Source organism: Echinops telfairi, unplaced genomic scaffold (genome assembly GCF_000313985.2).
Source record: "Echinops telfairi isolate 266 unplaced genomic scaffold, ASM31398v2 ScPeMD7_7467;HRSCAF=8505_1, whole genome shotgun sequence".
Taxonomy (NCBI): domain Eukaryota; kingdom Metazoa; phylum Chordata; class Mammalia; order Afrosoricida; family Tenrecidae; genus Echinops; species Echinops telfairi.
The window spans coordinates 15,187,949-15,213,317 of NW_022111368.1; the positions used below are offsets into that span (position 1 = coordinate 15,187,949).

The 25,369-nt window shown below is 39.7% G+C and overlaps 2 protein-coding genes across 3 annotated transcripts in view; both read right to left on the reverse strand.

The window, feature by feature from the left end:
• Positions 1 to 2,656, reverse strand: part of CCDC138 (coiled-coil domain containing 138) — a 30,895-nt gene extending 28,239 nt beyond the window's left edge. For both annotated transcript variants that reach the window (XM_045283966.1, XM_045283967.1), the window contains exons 1-2: positions 2,555 to 2,656; positions 724 to 781 (exon numbers count right to left, since the gene is read on the reverse strand). In XM_045283966.1, the coding sequence (XP_045139901.1) occupies positions 724 to 781; positions 2,555 to 2,647 (151 nt within the window). In that variant the 5' untranslated portion in view covers positions 2,648 to 2,656. The remainder of the gene's footprint in view (positions 1 to 723; positions 782 to 2,554) is intronic.
• Positions 2,657 to 4,707: 2,051 nt separating this feature from the next.
• RANBP2 (RAN binding protein 2) overlaps positions 4,708 to 25,369 on the reverse strand; it is a 64,439-nt gene continuing 43,777 nt past the window's right edge. Inside the window, exons 19-29 of the mRNA XM_045283984.1 lie at positions 24,915 to 25,009; positions 18,860 to 23,468; positions 14,865 to 15,035; positions 14,093 to 14,167; positions 12,747 to 12,925; positions 11,745 to 11,955; positions 9,417 to 9,518; positions 8,674 to 8,819; positions 7,664 to 7,937; positions 7,209 to 7,540; positions 4,708 to 5,936 (exon numbers count right to left, since the gene is read on the reverse strand). Coding sequence (XP_045139919.1) covers positions 5,631 to 5,936; positions 7,209 to 7,540; positions 7,664 to 7,937; positions 8,674 to 8,819; positions 9,417 to 9,518; positions 11,745 to 11,955; positions 12,747 to 12,925; positions 14,093 to 14,167; positions 14,865 to 15,035; positions 18,860 to 23,468; positions 24,915 to 25,009 — 6,500 coding nt within the window. The 3' untranslated portion in view covers positions 4,708 to 5,630. The remainder of the gene's footprint in view (positions 5,937 to 7,208; positions 7,541 to 7,663; positions 7,938 to 8,673; positions 8,820 to 9,416; positions 9,519 to 11,744; positions 11,956 to 12,746; positions 12,926 to 14,092; positions 14,168 to 14,864; positions 15,036 to 18,859; positions 23,469 to 24,914; positions 25,010 to 25,369) is intronic.

The window sequence follows — 25,369 nt, forward strand, 5'->3', positions numbered from 1 at the left end:
CCACAAACTTTGAAACCTCCTCATATTTCCAGGATCGTCAATTAATTGAATAAAAACACTTAGCAACAGCTCAGCACATGTTGTCCTACTCATTCAATTGTACAGTAGAATCTTTTCCAAACACATTTTAAAAGTAATTTTATTCACATATAATTCACATAGCACATAATTCAATAGTTACCAGCAACTCAATTCAATTATCAGCACAATTTTAGAACATTGTCTTATTTCTTGCACTCCTTATTGTTAGTTCCCCGTTTCCCCTCAACCTCCCCTGTCATGCCCCTAGGAAGTTATTTACCCATTTACTGTCGCTGTGGATTTACTCATGCACATTTATTGATCAATTCCTCCTCCACAGCAATAATTACTACCCCAGTAATTTGAATAAGTTTATCCCTTGAAAACCAGCAATTAGTTCTCCTTACCCAATATACTTTGTTTAGTTTTTAACATCTTCAAAGAAGAAATACTATAATAAAAACATCTAAATAAGTCACTTGGCTTTTTAAGATATCAACACATTTACCTCCCCTGACAAAAAATAATTTTGGTGCAATTGGTTTAGTAATCAACTGAAAAAAAGTTTAATATCACATGATATCTATCACTAGCCTTAAGTTTAATATCACATGATACCGAACAAATTACTTTCATCTTTTATTGTCTCTCAATTTAAATTTGTTAAAACCCCAAAATATACAAAATTCTCTATTGCCTTACCTGTGTAGGTTAGAGATCTCCTCTTACTTTTAGCTTGGTCAGAATTTGAAAAATCATACTAAAGAGAAAAAGTCATACTTAATTTGTGTGATAAGAACACATTTACATTGTCAAAACAGCTCCCTACAAATTATACATTAATTACAAAGGAAATCAATTTATAAAGTTAACATAGAAAAACCTGGTGGACACAATCTTAACCAAATGATCAAAGTTAAGATCATAATAACGGGGAAAACCAGTATCAAGTTCACAATTTAAGCTCTAATACAGTTCTCTCTTTCAATTTGGAGTTTATTTACAGTCTTTGGATCACACAGGCTTGGTGTTTTTCTTCCATGTGGGCTTGGTTGAAACCCCACTCATATAGTTGTTTAAGACAGCCTTTAACGCCCAGATGCTATTCTTTCTGATAGCCCGGCACCATTTAGTTTCCACGAACTTTTTAAAGCCCCCTTGTATACAGGGGCAAAGAGGCACAAATAATTGGGCAAATCACCCCAAATAATTCAGAAACACAAGGGACAGATCTACATGGCTGTATAGAGGAGCCCTGTTCCTGCAGTGGTAACGGAATGCTAGCAGCATGGTTAGCAGTTTGAACCCACCAGCAGCTGCCTGGAAGAAAGACTTCTGTAAGCAGTCTCAGAAAGCCACAGGGGACGGGGGTCACTATGAGTCAGCGCTGGCTCCATGGCAGTGAGTTAAGTCTGAGTCTCATTATGGTGCCCTCAAAAAAAATAATAATAAAACGATCCCATCCAAACAGTGCTTTCCAGAGGGAATCTGCAGGCCAGTTTAACGCAATGCAGAAAGGCAGCGCAGGTTGTGAAGACTGTTCGTGGGATTCCAAATGGGTCATTTTGGTAGATTTCCTCAAAGAACACGGGGCGATCACGAAGGCTAATTATGAAGAAAGTGTACGAAAATGGAAAACTGCCGTGGGAACGAAGGCCGGTAGTTTTTTTTGGTCTCAACACTGCACCCGCTCATTCTTCGAGGGTTGTCCCAGGAGAATTCCTCCGGAAACATTAGCTCCTCTACAACACAACCCTGTTCGGACCCATTCGGGCGTTTTGGTTCCCCAGACTCAAAGAACACTTACAGAGAGCAAAACTACCGTTTTGCTATGGTGACATCGAAACGCACAGCATGCTTGGGGGGAAGGGACCTCCTCCTCGCTGCCTTCCAGTTGATCCCGACTCCCAGGAAGCACCGCCTTCAAAAGTGTATGGACCTAGATGCTGAGAAACGATTGCTTCGCACTTTGACACTGCCGTTTAATAAAGATCCCTGTGGTTTCTGTAAAATTCTTTCTGGCTTAACCTCCTCAGTGACATCCATGAGCCAAGCTTAGACATTTAGAAATCCTGGGCCACAAATTACTCGTCTCCAACAGCAGAAGTTTCACTGGCAGGGGTCCTCAAACTACCTACGGCCCGCCGAGGACATTTATCCAGCCCGCCGGGTGTTTTTGCCCCGTTTTGGCTTTTACTTCAAAATAAGATATGTGCCGTGTGCATAGGCATTTGTTCATAGTTTTTTTTAAACAATAGTCCGGCCCTCCAACGGGTCTGAGGGACAGTGAACTGGCCCCTTGTTTAAAAAGTTTACAGCTCTTTCCAAGCACTTTCAGGCGCCTCCAGAGAGCTGGAGCTCTACCCCCTGAAGCCACCTGGGCTCAGGGCTCCAAGGCAGCGGCCCAACCTCGGTGACCAGACGCACGGGCCAGACGCAGTTAGGCGCACCCATTCCACCGACTCTCCGGAGACGCTTCTCCAGCGCCCCGGGGCGCACGCGCGCAGCCTCCCACCGGGAAAATGGGCCTCACCTCTTCCGGGCAGCTGGCCCCGAGTCCGTAGAGGCTTTTGAGACGTTCCACTTGGAGATCTTGACCTGGGGGCTTGACGACCCTCGGCTCCATGACTCCAGGCGATCGCGGGCGTCTCTACGGGAAGAGGGTTTAAACCGCGACGGGGCGGCAGGGGGCGGAGCTCGGAGAGCGGATTACGTCATGACGCAGCCCGTCTCGGTCCTCGCAGGGAACAAACTTAAGACAGAACGTGGAACTCAGCATAGGACCACACAGCTGGCTGGAGCATCACTTAGAAAGTGTAGTCTATATGAGAATAAAAGCCAGCTAATTTTTAAAGCACTTAGTTGGGTTCAGTAACAAAATAAAAGCTTGATTCCCAGTGTTACTCTCCAGTCTCAGGAACCCACAGGGGCAAGTCCACCTTGTCCTACAGTAGCTATGGGTCAGAAATGACGCAGTCAGGGTGTTCACCTCTTTTGGAGGCATTTGCCTTGGTGACAATGGGTTATATATTGGGCTGCTAAACGCAAGGTTCAAAATCAGCAGCTGCTCCCAAGGAGAAAGATGAGGATTTGTATTTGTATTTCAGTAGTCTCAGAAACCCCTGGGGGCTGTTCTACCCTGACGGCAGTGAGTTTAATGAGTAGGTAGGTAATTTTATTTGGTGACAGCACAGGTGACTGCTATAGGTCACTCACTTCTTCAATGGAGCATAAATCCCCTTCCTGCTAAGTGCAGCTACTACACTAAGGGAAGATGGTTACTTTACATAAAGTAGGGCCAGTCCCCTTGTTACAAACAAAATCAGTTCCCAAGTGTCCCTTTAAATTGAACTTGTAGGTAAGTTCAAACAGGCAGCATTGTCAGGTTGTGGCAGACCACTTACAGTCTTGGCAAACCTAAAAAGGGTCACTTGAGTGGGAATCAACACAAGTGCATCAAGTATGTGATAGGTGCAGTTTCTTAGCCTTAATGTTAGTACGTTTGCAAAACCACCAGCTCTTCCAAAGGAAAAACATGAGGTTTCTGCTCCAGTAAAGATTTTTGGCCTTGGAAACCCAGAAAGGCAATGCTCTCTCCTTTAGGGTAGCTTTGAGTTGAAATCAATTCACTGGGGGTGAGTTTGGTTTTAGTGCAAAAAGGGGATTCAGGCAGTACATTAGCATTAGGCTGCTATCTGCAAGGCTGGTGCTTCATACCCACCAATGGATCCTCAGGAGAAACTAAGTCTGCTCCTGTGAAAAATTCGTTTCAGAAACCATACCCAGAGTTCCTATGAATTTTTGAAGCAGAGAATATTGAAAGGACCATGTACTGCCTAAAGAATGCTAAGCAGCATGAGATTGGTCTGACATACTTTGGACATGATTCAGGTGAGCCCTTGGGAAATAACGTGTTTGGTAAAGGGTCAGTGACAGATGGTGAGTCGTAGCCACTCACGACTAGGCTTAAACATAACAACTGTGAGCATGCTCAACGACTAGGCAGTCCGTACTGAGGACAGAGGGTTGTAGATGGCACCCGACAGCCTGAGCTGGAATCAACTTGGTGGCAGTGGGTAAGTGCGAGCAGTAGCCCTGGCAGCACAGTGTTAAGCAAGGTCAGCAGCTTTGTGAGAGGACAATGAGGCTATCTGCTCCCATAACGATTCAGTCTTGATGAACTCTTAAGGAGCAGCCCCAGCCTGTCCCATAGGCTGAGCCACAAAGGAGTTTCCAGCAGTGGGGATTAGTGCAAGGAAGGGGCCAAAGCCTTGTCAGTGACTAAAAGTTGTATGTGCATGAAGTGAAAGTGATTGAAAATGAAAAATTTGTGAGAGCAGGAATTGGTTTGATAATTTGAAATGGGGGCAAAATTTACATTAACACAGGTTGGACTCTTGTAACCTAGAAATTTACTTTATGCAAAATGTGCTCTACACGGGTTCTCTGTAGGTCCACACTGAGTAAATAGGCAGGTGAGAACACTGCACAGTTGAATAGTTGGCTGAACTGTGACACCAGCCATTTCCGAATAGATTTTTCAATGTAAAGCAGACCTGAGAAGAGTCGCTTCCTTAGGAACTCTAGAAATTACATGGTGGATTTTTTTTTATTTAGTGATCTTTAATTGCCCTCCTTTATGGCTGGTACTAGAATTGGTGAACAGACAACTAAATGCACAAGTAATGAATTTTTTAAATGTCATGGCTGTTATCAAGTTACTTTATTTCTGCTACAAAATTCACCAGAAAAGGTACTGCAACAATCTAGTAATAAAGCAAATCTTTACCCAAACAACACGATATAGACCTTTTTAAAAATATTCATACTTTATCACAATAACTTCAAGGAAAAAAAATCAAGTTCTTTTCATCAGAACTAAGCTGCAGTTTCTGAGGTAGTAGAGACAGATGACAGAAGAGTTATAAAATAAAACAAAAACTCAAAGGAAATCATCAACTTGTTTAAAATGTAAAAATTACTGCCTTTCAAAGGGCACAGGAAGCTACATATCATTTCAAGAAAAGGATCCTACTTAAAAGTTAGCCTCTAACTATACAGGAGGTGCAAGACTGTAGAAGAGCACTTTGGTTAGGTCTCTAGCTTCTGTGGCTCTACCCATTCATAAATGAGTCTGCACAAATGAGCACACAACAATTAAGATTACCAAATATACTTCAAATCTTAAAAAACTTAAAAATAAAAATCTAAGTTATGGTCCCTTTATTCAAAAGGTTAAGTATATCCATGCAGGAAGTCCAAATATCTTAAAAGGAATTAAAATAAAATTGCATATATCATATTCTTCAATAGATTGAGGTGGTCTATTGCTTTTAACAAGATTAGTATTCCACTTTTAATACAAAGGTCAGGAGTACATAAACACAGGTACACCTGAAATACACCAGTGTTTAAACTTTTATTTCACACCATGCAAGGTCAATTATAACACATTAAAAAATGACAACAGCTATAAGCTGCAATTTTACATTTATACATGGGAAGCGTCCAATTTCAAAAGCTGAACATAATTGCCAAATTGTCTGTGACAGCTAAGCTTCAATTTAACTGTTGATACAGATAAAGTTAACTATGAAAAACATTGATTTTTATATCTGTCCACATTCTGTGATACAAATTCTTCGACTAACCAACCCGGTGGGAGAACCAAATGATTCCATCTTTTTCACAGTATCCATGCCATCCTTAACAAACCCAAATACTACATGTTTAAAGTCCAGATGTTCTGCTTTTTTCAGTGTTATGAAAAATTGAGAATTATTGGTGTCCCGGCCATGGTTGGCCATTGACAGTAACCCAGGAACAGTGTGTTTCACATTAAAATTTTCATCTTCAAAGTTATCTCCGTAAATGGACCGTCCTCCTGTTCCATCATGTTTGGTAATATCTCCTCCCTGGGAGGAAAAAAAAAATCCAATTTAGGATTCCTGAATAAAACACACAGAACTCATGACTACAGGATAACTGTAAAAACCTAACTTTCGTAAGAATGTAGTTTGATGCTGAAGACAAATGGGTGCATAAGCAAAAGTGGTGAAGAAAGCTGATGGTGCCCGGCTATCAAAAGTTACAGTGTCTGGGGTCTTAAAGGCTTGGAGGTAAACAAGAGGCCATCTAGCCTGTGTGATCACGAGGTGTCAAAGGGATCAGGTATCAGGCATCAAAGAACAAAAAAAATCAAATCATTGTGAATGAGAGGGGGTGCAGATTAGGGACCCAAGACCCATCTGTAGACAACTGGACATCCCCTTACGGAAGGGTTGTAGGGAGGAGACGAGCCAGTCAGGGTGCAGTGTGGCAACAAAGAAAACATACAACTTTCTTCTAGTTCCTAAATGCTTCCTCCTCGCCCCCCACTATTATAATCCCAATTCTACCTTACAAATCTGGCTAGACCAGAGGATGTACACTGGTACAGATAGGAACTAGAAACAGGGAATCCAGGGCAGATGACCCCTTCAGGACCAGTGGTGAGAGTGGCGATACCAGAAGGGTGGCAGTACAGTGGGGGGAAAGGGATAACCGATACAGGGATCTACATATAATCTCCTCCCTGGGGGACGGACAACAGAAAAGTGAGTGAAGGCAGTGGATAAGATATGACAAAATAATAATAATTTATAAATTATCAAGAGTTCATGAGGGAAAGGGGAGCGGGGAGGGAAGGGAAAAAATAAGGAGCTGATACCAAGGGATCAAGCGGAAGGCAAATGTTTTGAGAATGATGGGGGCGACAAATGTGCTTGACACCATGGATGGATGGATGGGTTGTGATAAGATTTGTACGAGCCCCCAATAAAATGAATACCAAAAAAAAAAAAAAAACAAAGAAGGGAATTGGGGGAGGAAGCGAGGGCAAGGGCAGAATAAAATCCTGTGGATTAAAAAAAAAAAAGAAAGAAAAAAAAGAATGTAGTTTGAAAACTAAGAAGTACCCAATTTTGAAAAAAGATCACATAAAGAAGTTCTTTGCCCACCCAATTCCTAGCAGGTAACAAGGTCATAAATATAAACCAAGTTAAATTCAAAGTTTTGGGCGGTGGAGAAGAAGAACTGAAAGAAATGTTGCAAAAACTACAGGATGAGGGCAAAGGGAAAAACTCCAATTTCCCCAAACATGTGGTGAATTCGTTTAGCCTTCGGCTGTAATATGTAGTAATACTTACTTGGCAAATGAAATCTGGAATTATTCTGTGGAAAATAGAATTCTTAAAACCAAAGCCCTTCTCTCCGGTGCACAGAGCTCTGAAGTTCTCAGCAGTGTGAGGAACAATGTTTGAAAATAACTCCATGGTTATACGTCCTAGAGATTCATCATCTACGCCAACATCAAAAAATACCACAGGATTTGTTTCCTTGGATAATTCTGCTGTAAGTGATGCTTGTTCTGTCTGATTCAATAAATTCTGTTGACATTCTTCAAATTTTTTCTTAAAACAATCAGCCATTTCTTTAGTTTTAAATCTCACTGCAAGCTGTTCTACTTTTGCTTCTCCATCTATTGAAGGAAAAAAGAATTCAATAACCTTACTGTGAACTGTAACTTACAAGATTGTGTGTTCATTATGGGTGATTAAAAACTCCCCAAAGTTAAAAATAGGATCCCAATATAGAAACTCACCAGCATAATCTGAAGCAGTCCAAACTAAAGCATTATTTGAAACATTTAACGGTTTTAATTCCATTGTTTTTGTAATTACATGATTTGCGCATACTTTAAAGACCTGGTCTCGTCTCATTAGGATCCGATAATAGTTCTTTATTGTGTGCCAAAGGATCTTTATATCTCCAACACCTCTCTCTTTCCACTGAACGACATCTCGGTCCCATCTATAAAGTTTGGCTCTCTCTTTAAACAAAATTTCTTCATCTTCTTCTCCAGATTTTACTTCTACCTTTAATAGCAAAGGAAATGATCTATGTATAAGCTGTTTATAACACACTCCAAATATACACATTCTGTAGGCTTTATTTTTTTGAGGTTCAAATTAATAAATTTGAACTTTAGTATCAAAATAATTGGTAATATCCCAGAGCTAGGAATACATCTGATTTTCAGGAAGTACTGAAGACCTAACTGGTCATTATAGATCATTTCTCTTTACATGCTGTTCTTCCACTTTTGGAAATTAAATGCTTCAAACATTCCTTATTTTTTAAGTGAAATAATAACTACTGATTGTGGTTCAAAAACTACAAAATACTTGCTTAAAGCAACATTCTTCTACAGAAAATACAGCTGTTACATTTTATTGAAAGTATTTTGGAAAATACAAGACTTTTTTTTGTCTTCTTAGGCCCCCAGAATTATCCTATGAAAACAAACGATATTCTAATAATGCTTGAATTTTGTTAGTTCTAGACAATAATGTGAATAGAATTTATAAGAAATGTGTATGCATGAACTTCAAAAATTTATAGAATACATATTCCCCACAAGTTTTTAGAAGCCTTCTCATATATATATATAAACTTTAAAAAAGACATTATTACAAGGGTACACTTAATGCACATCTAGTTTACACCTCAAATTCTGAACACTCACAAAGAAATGAGCCCTAATAATTAAGCTTGTGTTTTAAACCTAAAATGAGAAATTAGTTATTAAGATTTTCCTTTTGTAATGTTTACCTCTGGTAATGACACTATTGGTTCAAAATGGATATCTTCATTATGAACTACTTCTTCATCACTACCATCTTCATCTTCACCACCTTTATTGGTTGACTGTGTACCAAACACAGCTGCTCCAGTATTTGCCCACTGGAAATTTTTATCTGATAAATAAATTAGTATATTTAAATAAAGGCATCATTTTTTATAAGCTTTTTGTTCTGTATTTGTCAATGCATGGAATTTCTATCAATGTGATAAAAATACTTTCTGTGAAAGTGTTTAAAACTATATTATTCTACAAGTTTGCTTCATTTAATGAATACGGTACATTTACACATTGCATACTATTTGACCTTAATACAAAGATGAGACTTTTTGAAATTGTTTACTAAAAGGCACGGTGCCTAAAAGCATTGGAAACGTAGGTGAACAGTTAATTTCCTGAAACCTTTGATCACATTTAGAAAAATGAACACAGAATGCCCACAAAGAGGTCAGATTTGCAAGTTCCACATTTGCCACAGAAGCCTAAGCACATTTTAATTTCTTGACCTCAACTTCTTCCTGGGGTAACAAGCAGCATGGCTTACAGTAAACTTGAGAAAATAGCCCCAAAAAAGCCCTCCCTTATTAAAACAATAAAATACAGAAGAGGGATAGAATTACCAGATTTGACAAAGCATTGTGGAAAACGAATGTTTCTTACCATTGTGCTTGAGTCTATAAATAATCATTAATGTCTATCTTCTTGGTCTTACCTTTAGAGCCAAAAGCAAAATCCCCAGAACTACTGGAAGCCAAGTCTGCAAATGATAGCCCTGTGCTGCATCCAAACACAATTGGAACTGTTTTGCTTTCCACTGGCAAAAGAAATCAATGATTTAATAATTATTTTTAAAACATCACAATTTCATCCAGAACTCAAGGGCGTAGAACCTTGTACAGTTTCCTCAGGAGCAAAAAATATGACAAAGAACTTTGAGCTGATACATATCTAATTTTGATCTCCTGAGGTATTAAGCTTGCAGGAGCTATTCGCAAAGAATACAGCAAAAATACAACCACGAGAAAAATCATTTTTGAAGACACGTTAAAGAAGGAACTGTGTTGATGAAATGTACAACTTTCCTCTAGTTCCTAAATGCTTCCTCCCCCCCATTATCATGATCCCAATTCTACCTTATAAATCCGGCTAGACCAGCGGATGTACACTGGTACAGATAGGAACTGGAAACACAGGGAATCCAGGACAGATGATCCTTTCAGGACCAGGGGTGACAGTGGGGATACCGGGAGGGTGGAGCCAAGGTGGGGTGGAAAGGGGGAACCAATTACAAGGATCTACATATAACCTCCTCCCCGGGGGATGGAAAACAGAAAAGTGGGTGACTAGAGACACCGGACAGTATAAGATGTGACAAAATAATAATAATTTATAAATTATCAAGGGTTTGTGAAGGAGAGGGGAGCGGGAAGGGAGGAGAAAAAATGAGGAGCTGATATCAAGGGCTCAAGTAGAAAGAAAATGTTTTGAGAATGATGATGGCAACAAATGTGCAAATGTGTTTGACACAATGGATGTATGCATGGATTGTGATAAGTGTTGTTACAAGCCCCCAATAAAATGGCTTAAAAATAAGAAGTAACTGTGTTAAACCAGATGACCAAGCTACACAGTTCCTGCTTTAATAAGGGCTCCTTTAATCTAGAAAGGAGCTGTGGTGGTGTGGTCAAACACCCGCTTGCTATCCACCCACCAGCTCTCCCAGACAAAAGGGAGACTGTCTGCTTCTGTCTGGATTGCCATAGGGTGTCCTCGCTCCTAGAGGGTTGTGATGTGGCAGAATTGACTCCAGAGCAATGGGTTGTAATATAAAAGGATTTCAAGAAAGCTATGCAATTTCAGTTATCCATCATAACAACATTTGTCTTCTGCATTAAACTGACAAGAATCAAATGTCTCCTCTATAGGATGTAGGGTAGCAAATCATCAGGAGTTGTGGGGTCAGAATATTAATTCTGCCAATGGGATGCAGCATGATTCATGAAAGTTCTATGCCTTCCTTTTCCTCTTAAGAAACTGCATGATGACTGAGGTCAGATAGACTTTTCTCCCCTACCATAGTTTGAAAGGAGTCCTGGTGGCACAGTAGTTATGAGGGGGGCAGCGAAGCACAAAGCCGGGTGTCTTGAAACCAGCAGCAGCTGCGGCACTGAAGAGAGGCAGGCTTTCTACTCCATAATTAGCGTTATGGGCTTGAACACCCACGGCGCAGTTCGACCCTGTCTGAAGGGATTACCATGGGTAGGAAGGGACTTGAAGGCAGTGAGTTTGGTTTGGGTTTATAAAAATATTGGTAAAATGTTTACCTACTTCTGATTAATTTTGGTAATGTAGTCAGCATTGCATGCTGCTGAGTTGGTGCCAACTTGGCACCAGAGTAGGCCTGCCCCACAGGGCTCCTTGGGCTCTCATCTTTGTAGGAGCAGACTGCCAGGTCTTTTCTCCCAGGAAGCCACTGGTAGGTTTGCACCAAGTACTGTGTCACCAGGGTGCTAATACACATGTACAAAGCAAGAAAACTTAAGGAGACTCCCAGATACCAATTGAGATATAAAGGTAAGGGAGAAAGCTACAAGACTGAAAATGAAAAAGAAAGATATTTATGTAGCACCATAAGCAATTGACAAACCTACTATACATTTACTTCATGTGTACGTATAATATTTTAAGTACGTTTGAGTGATGATACAACTCAGATCATATTCCAATGAAAATATTACTACAAAGAAATTTCCCACATATGCAAACAATTGACCTTTATGATCAGATGGGACAGACCATCACCATAATGCCTGGTCTTTCCCTGAATCCACAACTCTTAATGATACAAATAGATGTTTATTATCTTTGTGAGCAAGCCAGTAGGAGTTTCTGGTCATTATTAATAATTTTAAGTCCCTTTAAAAAGTTGTTTTAAGAAATTTTTTAAGTCTACCTTTGAATGTGTACCTTCTCTAGTAAATCGGTTTTATTTATGAAATGCATGCCGATAAGGCTTATATAAATAGGTATCAAGATTTACCTTGGCTTGTGGAATCTGTTTCATTTTCCTTCTTTGTAGACAGATCTACAGGTTTGTCCTCGGTTCCCGAAGAAATCGGTGCTGAAGTAACAGATTTGATCTGAGAACCTGCTTCTTCAGAGTTACAGAAAAATGGAGGGGACACTTTCATCCCACCTGTACACATCCTCTCAGACGGAGTAGTAACACTCATTTGCTCACTGTGTGATTTCTGCAAAGCAGAAACCACAAATTACTATGCTATTAAACACTGATTTCCAAAAAGTACCATATACCTCATTTTAAAAAAAATAGAGGACTTTTGTTTTCAGGAAAGATAGAGTAGCCACAGTCTCAACCCCAAACCCCCATTAAACACCTGAGCTGAAACAGATGAATCAACTATTAGAAAGCTCTGAAAGAAGGATCGAAAAAAACTGCCTAAGGATCTCAGGCACTGAAACAATCTGGTGCTAGAGAGCGCCCAAAGACAGTCAGAGGCATGAGGGAGTCACCGAGAGGGGAACTCTTTCTGGGGAAGGAAAGCTTCATCTTTTTCCCTTAGAGTGGTTGATAGTTTCAAACCACTGACCTTGCACTCAGCAACTCAACGTGAAGCCAGTGCACTAGTTAGTACCTTTCTTAGTATTGTAAGAGGTATTCTTAAGAATATTTTCATTCTCCCTATCCCCCCAAAATCGAATACGCACACAGGAAGGGTCCTGATTGTCCGCTTATGTAACAAGAGTCTATCTTGCCTGGGTATGTTGGTTGATCCATGATCATGGATCAATGATCCATGAATCTAATCTATTTGAAATCCATTAAGAGGAAGAGCCCTGAGAGTGTTGTGGGCTTGGGTTGCTAACCACACATAGTCTCTGAAACCCTAGGGAGCAGTTTAACTGTGTGCTAAAAGGTTGCCATGAGTCAGAATCAACTCCATGGTAGCCGTGTGACTATTCTAAAGTTTACAACATCCACAAAGACCATTACAGAAGAAAACAATGGTGGTATTCTTACTTGGGCTTCCTGAACTTTTTGAAGCTCTGACTGAAAGTCTTCCCCATTTCCATTGTCCTCCTCAGTATCACTGCATACTCCACAGAAAAAGGTAGGTGGAAGCTTTAATATATCTGCTTTTGCTTTCTCTGCAAGTGTGGGTTTCTTTTCCCAAACAATAACACATTCTTTGTCGGTAACTGAAAAATAAATACAACACACATAAAAGAAAGTTAAGAGAAAAGTAGATGTCCAACCACTCTACAACAGCGAATCTCAAAGTAATCTACTAACTACAGGTCCAGTTAAGAAAAACTGTAAATTTAAATGAGGAACAAGGACCATCAGAAGAAGAATGTTTTTCAGCTCATTTTAAATATCCAAGGGTTATAACATAAGTAAATTTGTGACATATAGAAATTATCATATTAAACCCCTCTCCTTTTTTAAAACTTTTACTTTAACTTAATTTACTCCCAAGCCGTAAAGTTTTGCTCCTTCAGTTAATTCTAGGATGTGTTTTCTTCAGTGCAATCTCCTCTTCTGGTTTAGGAGTAATTTGTCACCTTTTACTAATCATTTCAATATACTGGAGCTCATGTGTGGGTTAGTCCTAGCCTGAGTTGGCATTGCATCATGGGGGCATTGTTCACCTGGATGTGCTCAATGACCAGAGAATCCACATCTAAACTTTTCAGTTCAGCATGACTTTGCTTTTTTAAGCACACACAACAAACATTCAGGGTCCTTTTGGCCCACCAATCCTACTGTTTGGCCTGGGCACACCTACCAGCTCCAACATTTGAACATCCACATGGCACACTGCCTCTACAAAATGAAATTTTTCAGACTTGGTGGCTGTCTGAATAGATGTATACAGTAACCCTTGATGGCCCAGGTAGTTTCACAACTATTCTTAAATAGACCCAAAGACTTGAACCTTTCAGTATGCATGCTGTTTGAGGTTATCTAAGTGAAGTAAGCAGAAAATTATTTAGGCACATCACCGCAGCTACTATGGGAAGAACCCCAAAAAACAAACAAACAAAAAAACCCAAGCTCCTTTTAAGGTTAAGCAGATTTTGTGTTTACAACTACTTGTTTGGCATATACTCACCTATCATACAATTCGATAATTCAGTCACATTAAGAAGAGTTTTATGTGATGAACCTATAGGGGCAGCATGTACAGTAAGTGTTGGGGGGAGAGGGGGACACACACAGTGGCAGTGGGGGTGGTAAGAGAGCTCTCTAGATTCACCTAGCTTAGATTTCATATACAGAAACACACACAAAAAAGCAGTATTAAGTAGATTTTAAATACACACACACACACACACACATATTGTCATTTAAGCTTAACACACCTGCTTGATGTTTCTTTGAGTCATCCAAATACAGTTTCCCATTCAGTTTCTTCACAGCTGCTTCAAAATCTTCATCTTAAAGTACAAAGCTTATGTGAAAATTTTGTAAGCATTTGGGGGTCCCAAGTCAGAAACCTCAGAATTATTCCCAACTTCACCCTTTCCGCCACTTCTCACATCCAAACAGCAACTAATCTTGCCAGTTCTCTGTGCCTTGTGCAGCCCTGGGAGCCCGGGGCAGGTCGGCTCTCTGAGTCGGAAATGAGTCCCTGGCAGCGACTGCTTCTTCCAACGTCAGAGCTGAATTTACGCTTTCCTCTTGGGATATGGCTGATCTTATGATCCTGCTCTATGCCACTACGTGATACTTCTAAATCTTAATAATGTAAACTCCTCTGCTTTAAATATTGACATAGCATACCAAGTTTTCCATAATCTCAAACTACTCTATGGCTCTGAAAAATTATGACTGCTTTCAGCTCTCCTAAAACACCTGCTCTGTACTTTGAACATTTTATCAGGTGAGACCAGTCTCTGGAAAAGGGCATCGTGCTTGGTAAAGTACAGGGGCATGGATATAGTGAAGGGCATGGATGACAGTCGACTGGTTGGGTTGACTGTTGCTGCAAAGGTAATTTAACAACTGTGAGGCTGGAGCGGGACCAAGTGTTTTGTTCAGTCAGAACTGACTCAACAGCACCTAACAACAACATTACCCAACCACGGAAATCAGCATCTGAACAGAGAGCTTTAAAAGTAACAAAACATTTACCGTCATCCTCTTCCTCACTAACATAATCTGGTTTATTCTTATAACAGAAGAAAGTTGAAGGGAGCTTCAGTGTGCTGGCAAGGGCTTTCTGCGCAGGGGTTGGAGTTAGCTCGTACACAATGAGAACGTCATCATCTGGAGGAGCTTCTCCTGGTGGCTCCTTCTCTTTTTCTACAACCAAAGTCAAAAGTTGATAAAAGATGAAGTTTGGTCTAAGTATTAGCATGAATTTTCTAACTAGAAATAAGAACTCAGGGAACTGATCTCCCAATTTAAATAGCATGATAAAAAATCTATATACACTTATACTGGACAGAGGTCTACAGAAATTAAAATTAGCAGCCTTATTGAGTGTCCTACCAAAATACCTGAGTAAACACAGGGTCTATTTAAAAACAGTTAGCACCCTGCTTTAAGCTATAATCATTGAAAATAACAAACTACTCTTTACATAATTAAAATACTAAAGTACTATGCTGTCATAATCACTTTTGGCATGCTAAACAATAATTTAGCAAAATACCCATGCATTTGCAAGAATTGAAAAGGCTTACATCAAAAGCAACAATTAGTGTGATATGAAACTAATCAGAAGCCAACCTTGATTAGTTCCCATAAAGTTGCAAGCAACTAGGACTATGCATTCAGTTTTTCCTATTTCCAAGTATGATACTAAATACATTTACATAAACACTAGTCTCCTGTGGGTAAACAAAACTCTTAAGAATCTAAGATAATTGCTATGGTTTAAATCCAACTGAAAAAAACAATTCTATATACAATCTGATCTATAAAGAATTTTCTGGCCAAAGAAATTAATAGTGTACGCAAGTCACAAAGCATAGCATGTACAAAGAGGGGCGACAAATTCTCTAGAGCAGTGGTTTTGAGCCCTCCTAATGTCGCAACCCTATAAATACAGTTCCTCATGTTGTGGTGACCACCCCCCAACCGTAAAATTATTTTTGTTGTTACTTCAAAACTATAATTTTGCTACTGTTATGAATCATAATATAAATAGCTGATAGGCAGGATGTATTTTCATTGTTACAAACTGAACATAATTAAAGCACAGTGATTAATCACAAAAACAGTATGTAATTATATATAGTGAAAGATTCTAATTGAAAATTAAGTGAAATTTTGTCTTGAACCATGGTGTACCCTAAGTAACATTCTTCACACCGGGTACTCCTATGTGGGCATATTTACATGTGGGCAGACCCGCCTGGAGAGGATAGAGAAGTGACGTCTCAGTTCCTAAGACCACCAGAAATATGTGTTTGCCAATGGTCTTAGACGACCCCTGTGAAAGGGTCGTTCAACACCCCCCCCACAGGGGTCGTGACCCACTGGTTGAGAACTGCTGCTCCAGAGCTATGCTTTCCAATATGATAGCACCTAGCCATAAATGTGGGTAGTCCAAACTAAGTTATGTTAAAGTTTCAAATATACACTCGATTTTGAAGACCTAAAGCTTGAAAAAAAAATTTTAAGCAAAATCTCATTAGTAATCTTTCATATTGATTAGATGCTGAAATGGTATTTTGGATAACAAATTAAAATAGGAATATAATTTTACACTTTTTCCTTTTTTTTTAAATGGCAACTAGAAATTTTAGAATTACATACTTCACATTATAATCTTATTGGATTATAAGGGCTCTGGAGAACTAGAGCCCTTTCTTAGCATCTTCAAAGCAGACTTCACGCCCATTCCTTTATCAATCCCTGGCCTGCATCAATAAAAGAACATTTTAAGGTACAGATTCTTGTTCCAGAATTCTGCCACTGGCTAGAAATGACAACACGGAGCAAGTTAGATCGCCTCTCTGGGCCTCAATTTCCTCCTATTGACACTCTTCGTCTCTAAGTTTCCTTGGGACTATCATATTCTTTGTCTCAAAACAGAAGAGTCTTTTCTTCTATTGAGAGACACTGGTAAATTTGGGTTTGGGGTCTGAGATTCTAGTCTGGGCTCCACAGTGAATGGTGCAAGGTATTCCCACTTGTCTGTAAAGTCCACACTTGTCATTTACACTTCTAGAAGCTTGCATCCTTAAAAAAATAAAAAATAAAAAGGTTAAAAGGAGCTTTTGCTAGTAAAAGGAGCCCTGCTGTCACAATGGTTAAGCACCCAAATGCTGAAGAAAGGTCACCTATCAAACCCACCAGGTGGCAGTTTCCATAAAGGTTAAGCTCCAAAGAAAAAACAAAACAAAAACACCCTCACTGCCATTGAGTTGATGCTGACTTACAACCCTAAAGAACAGGGCAGAACTCACTATGAGTTTCTGAGACTGTAATTCTATAGAAGTAGAAAGCCCAGTCTTTCTCCCATGAAGCCTCTGGTGGTTTCAAACTGCCAACCTGTGGTTAGATTACAGATTACCCCACGGGACATTAGAAAGCTGCTGCCGTGTATTTAGATAGAAAGGAGAAAGATGAGGCAGTTGGCTTCTATGAAACGTAACAGCCTTCGAAACCCCATGGGGAAGGTGACCAGACGTCCCGCTTTTTAACAATGTGTCCCGCATCCCAGTTTTTTTTTTTAAAAAGTCCCTATTTTTGGAAAGAATGCACGACAAGCTAGGTATACGGTTTTCAGCTGCCATGTGGCTATTTCACCAGGATATGAGTTTTATCTATGGTGTCCCGCTTTACCAATGTTAAAATGTGGTCACCTTACCCATGGGGCAGTTTTGCCTTGTCCAATACAGAAGGCTCTGAGTAACTAGCTACTTAATGTAAAGGGTTTGGGGTAGCTAGAATTATGCTTGGTATACTTTAAAATGGAAGCTCCCATATACCACACATGGTATCCCTGCACTTGTTTAACAGGTAATATAGTTGAGGGGTTCAAGATATGAGCACTAATAGTGATTTCTCATTTTTGTAATCTTGCTCTTAGCTCTCTATATCCCGCTTCCTATTCCTTCACTCCAGTACCAACACTAACCTGCAATTCTACAATTGATTTGTGCTACATATATACACAAACTGCCAAGTATATACTGGTGGCGTTAAAATTGGAGTCTTTGAAAATACAGTATTCTTCTAAACTATGCACAAAGGAAAAGCCCTACTTGAAAACTTTGTTGTTCCAAGATTGCATGCACACTGTGGGCAGTCATCATGTGTTTAGGTATTGGCAAACATTAGTGGCAGAAGACAAAAGTTAGGTAAAAATGTCTGCTTAAGCAAAAGTAAAAATAATAGAACAATGAAATACAAAGCAGCAAAAGGTGAGGACCACCTTGATCTAACTCAAATCAATATTGTCTGATGAGAAAAATTACATCCAAGTAAGAAAAAACCAGCCTTAAAAGATGTTATGTTAACAGACAAAAGTACTTAGCTAAAACTGGCATTCTCTACCATGCATGTTACAAGCTTAAATACTGAGAAACCAGGTGTCATCTCATACTGAGTATGCTAGCTCTATACCTTTGCTCTCAAGCTGTGAGGATGGGGCGCAGGTCCAAAAAGCCATTGGATTAGATTTAAAAAGGCTAAAATTAAATCCTAGAAAATAAAGAGCATTTGATTTTGAACATGTTCATAAACAAAATGAATATGAATATATGTAAAAAGTGCCTCAATTTATACTAATCTGCTGGCCTAACCTACTCAATTACACTGGTGCTTTCATTCTGTGCTCCCTTTAATCAAAGCAAGACGTAAACAAAATCTGAGCATGCAACTCCCATGTTCTTTGAGTGACAAGTAAAATGAAGAATGAAGGAATGAAATATGCTATCGATGCTCCTCAGTCCATGAGTCAGAATGCTTTCATACTACGTAAGTTAACCCTCTGCCTTAAGAAGAATAAATGTCTTGCAGCTGTGAAATCTAGATAGCACTGTTGCCACCTAAGCACTCAGAGGCAAACTTACTTTGGGAGGGGAAAAAATCTGTTCAAATATTTTTGGGTATTCACAAGATACAAAACACTGCTGACGGCCCAATGTTAACACTGAAGACTAAGCACTCACCCTTCTCTGGTGCTTTAAATGTGTCGTGAGCCGCAGACTCTTCCTTTGGAGAGGAAGCAGAGACATTCCTGGCTTTGCGATCTGAAGACTGCTTGTTATCAGAGTTCTCTGACAGTTCACATCTGTTAGGTTCCACTTTTCTTTCAGATCCACTTTGGACGACTGAAGTGGCTTCACTATTGTTATTTTTCAAAGGTGCATTAAAACTAAATCCAAACAAAGACCCAGTGGCTGAACTGTTGCCAAAAGCAAATGGTTTGGATTTTTCACTACTAAAAATGCTTTTAACAGACTCTGAACCAAAGACAAACTTTGGAGGAGAAACCACAGCTTTTGTCGTGGTTTCAAATATGCTAGACACTTCTCCAACTTCTGAAGGTGCATCTGCTGTATCCTCGCCTTGAATCAAATCCGTCCTCTCTCTAGTGGTTTCTTCTAACACAGCTACAGCAATTTTGCCACATGGTGACTCTCTGGGAGTATTGGGACAAGAAACGTGAGGAGTTATCAAGGAATCCTTTTCTTGAGAGAGTTTTGCTTCATCAAAAATTTTCTTAAATGAGTCTGCAACATCTTGTAGTTTAAAGCGAACAGCTAAATGTTCTACTTTTCTTTCTCCATCTGCAAAATCACATGCAGTCCACACCCACACTCTTTCTGTCCCTTTCATATTTTGTAAAGTCATGTCTGGAGTTATTCGGTGATTTGCACAAAGTTTTAATACCTGGTCTCTTCTCATCACTATGCGAACTTGCTTGTTCTCGTAATTCTGTAAAATCTTGATATCGCCAATGCCCCTTTCTTTCCACTGGCCAACATCTTTGTCATATCTATAGAGTTTTGCTCTGTGACTAAAAACAACCTGTTCATTTTCTTCACCACTGGATACTTTGACGAGATCAGGTAAAGGCACAACGGGTTCAAAGTACTGCCCATCTCTTTCCTCTTCTTGAGTGACATCGGATTCTTCATCAGTACCAACGGAAGTCCCGCTCTGATTTAACTTGGCAGGAGACTTAGATGGACTCAAGGCAGATTTGAAACTGAAGTTAAATCCTGTTGTTGACTCACCAAATCGGAAGAGGTTTTTTCTCACAGGGCTACTTGCCAATGGAGAAGCGTGTACTGAGCTACTCACACTGTCATCCAAAGTATCTTCTCGTAAATCATAGTTATCCCACTCTAATGTAGGCCCCGTGTTTTCAGAATTTGGCTTACTCGTGTCTGAAACATTGGCAGCACTTGAGCCTGGACTCGTATTCTCTTCGTCGGTGACTTTTGTTTGCTCATTTGTCAAAACGGTTTTGAAATCTTTCAGTCCACTCTTCATTTCTTCAGCTCTCTGGATTAACTTGGCAGCTCGCCCCGTATCAACAAGTTTATGGGGGGTTTGAAGTGGTATGTCTAATAAAAGTCTCTGGCATTCTTCGAATTTCTGCTTGAATTCTTCAGCTAGCTCTGGTGTTTTAAATTTTGCTGCTAGTTGTTCTAGCTTAGCATCACCATCAGAAAAATCGCTAGCTAACCACATCCATGCTCTATCAGATCCAGAGAGCGGCTTCAGGTTCATTGTGGTGGTGATCCAATGATTAGCACAGACTTTTAGCACTTGTTCTCTTCGCATCAGCATCCTCAGTTTGCCATTTACTTCATTTTTGAGAATTTTTAGGTTCCCTAAGCCCCTTTCTTTCCACTGACTTATCTCAGCATCAAATCTAAATAATTTCACCCTCTGTGAGTAAAGAACTTTTTCATCTTCCTCCCCTGTTACAAGTTCTACTTTTTCAGGCATTTGAACTACTGGTTCGAAATGGATGTCATCACTGTCTTCAGTCTTATAGGCATCATCATCTTTTTCAAGGTCCGCTGACGTGGTTTTATCAACAATTTTACCACTCTGTGATGAAAATAATTTTTCTCCAGCACCAGAAAATCCCTTAAAATTAGGATCTTTTTGGCCAAATTTAAATCCTTCCCCTGAAGTTGATTTTGCAAGATCTGCAAAGGTAAAAGTGCTACTAGTCTGACCAAAAGTCAAACCACCTCCATTCTTCTGGGCACTGGCCTCCTGGGCCTGCAAACCAGTGTCACTTTCAATGGGCTTCTCATTGTCACTCTTCTCTTGGTTTCCTGGCTCCTGGATGCCAAATTTAAATCCATCAGCAGACACAGGGATGGAAAACTTAAATCCTTCTTTTGTTGACTTGGATTCAGCATTAGAACTCTGAAATGTAAATGAAGGTATATTTTCTGGATCCACATGCCCAAATTTAAAACCTTGCTCAGAACTTCCGAATTTAAAACCTTTTCCTGAAAAGCCTGTTTTAAATCCTGTGCCCATCTGACTTCCAGACGAGTCCCTTAATGCAGATTTGGGGCCTACAGTTAAAACTGAAGTTTCTGCAACAGGCGGCTTGTGGGTTGGCTTAGAGTTGTCACAAGCCACACATTTTAAAGAAGAATTCTCATTTCGTTCCAAGCACACACTGCAATCCCACTGTCCTTCCTTCTTGGTGAACATTCCCTCAAATCCACTCTTTGGAGCCTGGCTCATCTCTGAAGAGGCAGGTGCTGAAACAGCAGAACTAGGCAGGCTCTCTTCACTTGGATTCTGACAAGAAATACATTTGGTAGCACTTGCTTCATTCCGTACCAAGCATACACTGCAGTCCCATTGTCCTTCCTTCTTAGCATACATGCCTTCAAATCCACTCTTCGGAGTCCTGCTTGTCTCTGAAGTACTAAACTTAAAAGAGGCAGGTGCTGGAACATAAGCAGGTTGACTCTGTTTTCTTGGATGCTGACAAGCATTACATTTTGTAGAGCTGCCTTCATTGAGTTTAAGACATGCGCTGCAATCCCACTCTCCTTCCTTAGCACAAAAAATTACTGATCTGAAATCACTGCTAACGGATTTAGGAAGATCTCCCTGACCAAATTTAAAGGAAGATGGCTGGACAAATGAAGACCCACTTTTGCCAGCAGACTGTGTATTCTGGCATGTGTTACACCTAGACGCAGTGGGTTCGTTTCTGACTGAACAGGTACTACACTCCCAGTGACCTTCTTTCTTGGGGGTCCTCATTGCAAATCTATCCTGAACACTTTCTAGGCCAATTTTAAAAGTGGGAGCAGTTTCAACTAATGGTGGGCCAGAGAGTTCTTTATTACTTGGTTTTAGATTTTGGCACGATACACATTTCTTAGCAGTTGCAGCATTCTTTAGTGAGCAGCTATTACAATGCCACCAAGAACCTTCTTTCTTTGCAAACTGAAATTCAAAATTCAAACTTCCGGCATCAGGTTTGCAAATATCCTTATTGTCACGACTTAGGGGCTCTTTTACAGTTCTGGGAGTCTGATTTGTCGGTGTGGCTACATTTGCTCCTGAGGCTTTTAAAATGTTCTGGGCCTCTTCAAACTTGCACTTAAAAAGTGCTGCTTCCTCGGGAGTTTTGAATCTTATAGCAAGCTGTTCTGGCTTCGGGGACTCGTCTGCATAATCAAGAGCGTGCCACACGAAAGATCTGTCTGAGCCAGCGTTTGGAGTCAGTCTCATCTCGGGGCTTATATAATGGTTCGCACAGATCTTCAAAACCTGCTCTCGTCTCATTAGAAGACGAATTTTACCAGATGTTTTATGCCTTAGGATTTTCACATTGCCAACGCCCCGTTCCTTCCATTCTTTGGATTCTGCATCAAAACGGAATAATTTTGCACGATTACAAAAGAATTCTTCCTCGTCTTCCTCACCAGTTTTCACTTCAATTTTATCCGGAAGAGGTACCACCGGCTCAAAGTGAGGGCCATCATCATCTTCATCAACTTGAGCACTGCTTCCATCTGTTTCATGGTTCTTGTGCGCCAACTCTGGAGCTGGTGTTCCAAACACGGCTTTCCCTGAACCATGGAAAGTAAACGTATCATTGCTTAGGCGAAAACCAGAATTTGTTTGCCGAGTTGGCCCCGTATTTTCTGTAAAGGAAATTCCAGACACAGTTTGGTTTCCAAAGTTGAAAGTATTTCGAGGTCCAATGGTTTGACCAGGTGTAGGTTTTGGTCCACTATAGCCATCTCCTTGCAGTGGTTTCTCTGAAGTCAGAAGCCCCAAAAGGCGTTCACTGTTATTGTAAGCTGTAGAAGGGGGCTGAGTCACAACCTGTGGTGAGGAAAACGTAAAGTCACCGTCATTTGATTTGAAATTTGAGTTAAATTTAAAAGGAGCTGGTTGCGTTGCATGTGCTGGTGTTGTCAGAGATGGCCTTATTCCTTCACCTGAAACAGGCTGAGCAAAATTAGATTTTCCAAACTCGATAACCTTAGATTCTGCAGATCTTGAAGCATGAGCTGAAACTGGAGGTTTTGTGAAATAACCTGGTTCTGGCAAAGGTGGATTTGTGTTTGTCTGTTGAACATTGTAATTAAAGTAATCATCACTCCGGGGTGATAAAATTCCTGTTGCAGGAGACTCAAAGCGCAGGGGAGGACCATAGATCTCTTGAGAAAACATACAAGCAGATGAGTTTTGTACTGGTGGTGTGTGCATCTGTTGTGAATAAGCATAAATATGCTGCTGAGGGGGAAGTCTATTCAGACCATAAACTGGACCCTGCAAGAAAAAAAAAAGTTAAAATGTTTGTAGGCTGTTCAAAAAAGCATCACTAGACAAATTCTCACAAACATCAAACCTAAGAATCATTAGATAAAGACGGTATGATCAGGGCTTATAACACATCACTTCAAGAAAGCAATGCTACCTACAAAGACAATTGAAGCTTATAACCCTTCATGCCATAAATTGAAAATTGTTCTAAATGTACCATCTGCCACAATAAATCAAAACACATATCTTCTTCATTCCTAAATAATGCATCAAATAATGTTAACAATAATAGTGGCAGTGTTGATGAAGATTAACATTTACTAGGTATTTACTAAGTATTTACTAATATAGCAACTGGCACTTTACATATTTATAAGCTCATTTTAATAGCACCCAATGAAGAAAGGTATTATTATTATTATACATAAGGTAACTGACATACAGAGATTAAGAAACTTGCCCAAGGTCACAATAAGTAGAAAATCTAGGTTTAAAGGCACCTAAATCCTCACTACTGTTTTAATATTTGTTCTCCATCAATAGTTTTTAAGTCACATTTTCAAGCCATTAGCTACTTACTTACCCAGAGGACGAGCAGGCTAAAATATTCTAGGATCATTTTCTGCCAAAGCAGAATGAAGAAGGGTCTACCCCCATCTCATATTAAAAATAATCCTAAATATTCACACTGAATACAAAAATAAACTAAGTACCACTTCTATATCTAGAAAGAAATCTAAAAGATCTATTCTTAAGGAATAGTACTAATAAAGCATTTCTCCTATAATTTCTCTGAAGGAAACCTAAACAATTGAAAATTTGATACAGGTGACTCACACTGTTCATGGATTCCACATTGGCAAACTCACCTATAGTGCAATGTTATAGCTAATTCCCCACAAACAATAGTTACGGCCGTTTACAGCCATAGGCAGACACACATAGAGCACCAAAAATTGGGTCGCTCAATATACATGTTTCCAGCTGAGGTTGAGCATGGAAGCACTGCTTTCAGCCCTCATACTATAAAGCAGCATCCTTTTTGCAAGCTATTTAATGGCCTATTTTTTTATGCTCTGGGGCTGGTGATTTCATTGATCAAAGTGGCCCCCAAGCAAAGCAGCAAAGTGCTCGCTACAATTCCTAAGCCCAAGACAACTATGCTGTTGCCTCAGGGAGAAAATGTTAGATATGCTTCACTCAGTCATGGTTCACAATGCTGTTAATCAATTAGCAATAGATGTTTAATATTTAATCTTTAAAAAGCACACATAACAAAAGATCATGTACTGAGTAACTGATAAAAAGCACACAGGAACATAACCCCCTTGTATTCTACAAGCAATGGTTCGTTATTTTGCTAAGTAAGTAGTCTAGGATACTTTACAGACCACTACCATGAATTATGAGAATCAACTGTATTTATTCACGTATAAAGTATTCCTTTGTTACCTTTGTGGGAGTAACATTAGCTGCTGGTCTGAGAAGATACTGGGAATTATATGCTGGTGACTGACTATAATACACTGATGGACCAGTAGTTGCAACTAAAACAAAAACACAAATACAAAAACAGTTAAAAAGTCTGTACTACAACAAGACCATCTAAGCAGGAAAGAACTGTAAATACAAATGCAACAGTAGTCAAAAAAAATTTTACATCAAAATATATCATAAAGAAAATTAAAACAATCGGGAGGGGGGGAACCACAAACTAGGACAAATAAAGAATAAAAGACTAGCACTCAAGTGGCCAAAAAGGACAGGTACCTCACAAGCAGTAAAAAGGGAGGCCAAAGCTGGGAGGCAAAGGTTATTTATAGAGCTCTAGATAAAGACATGTACATATACAAATATATTATATGAGGATGGGGAAATAGATCTATGAGCCTACATTTATAGGTTTA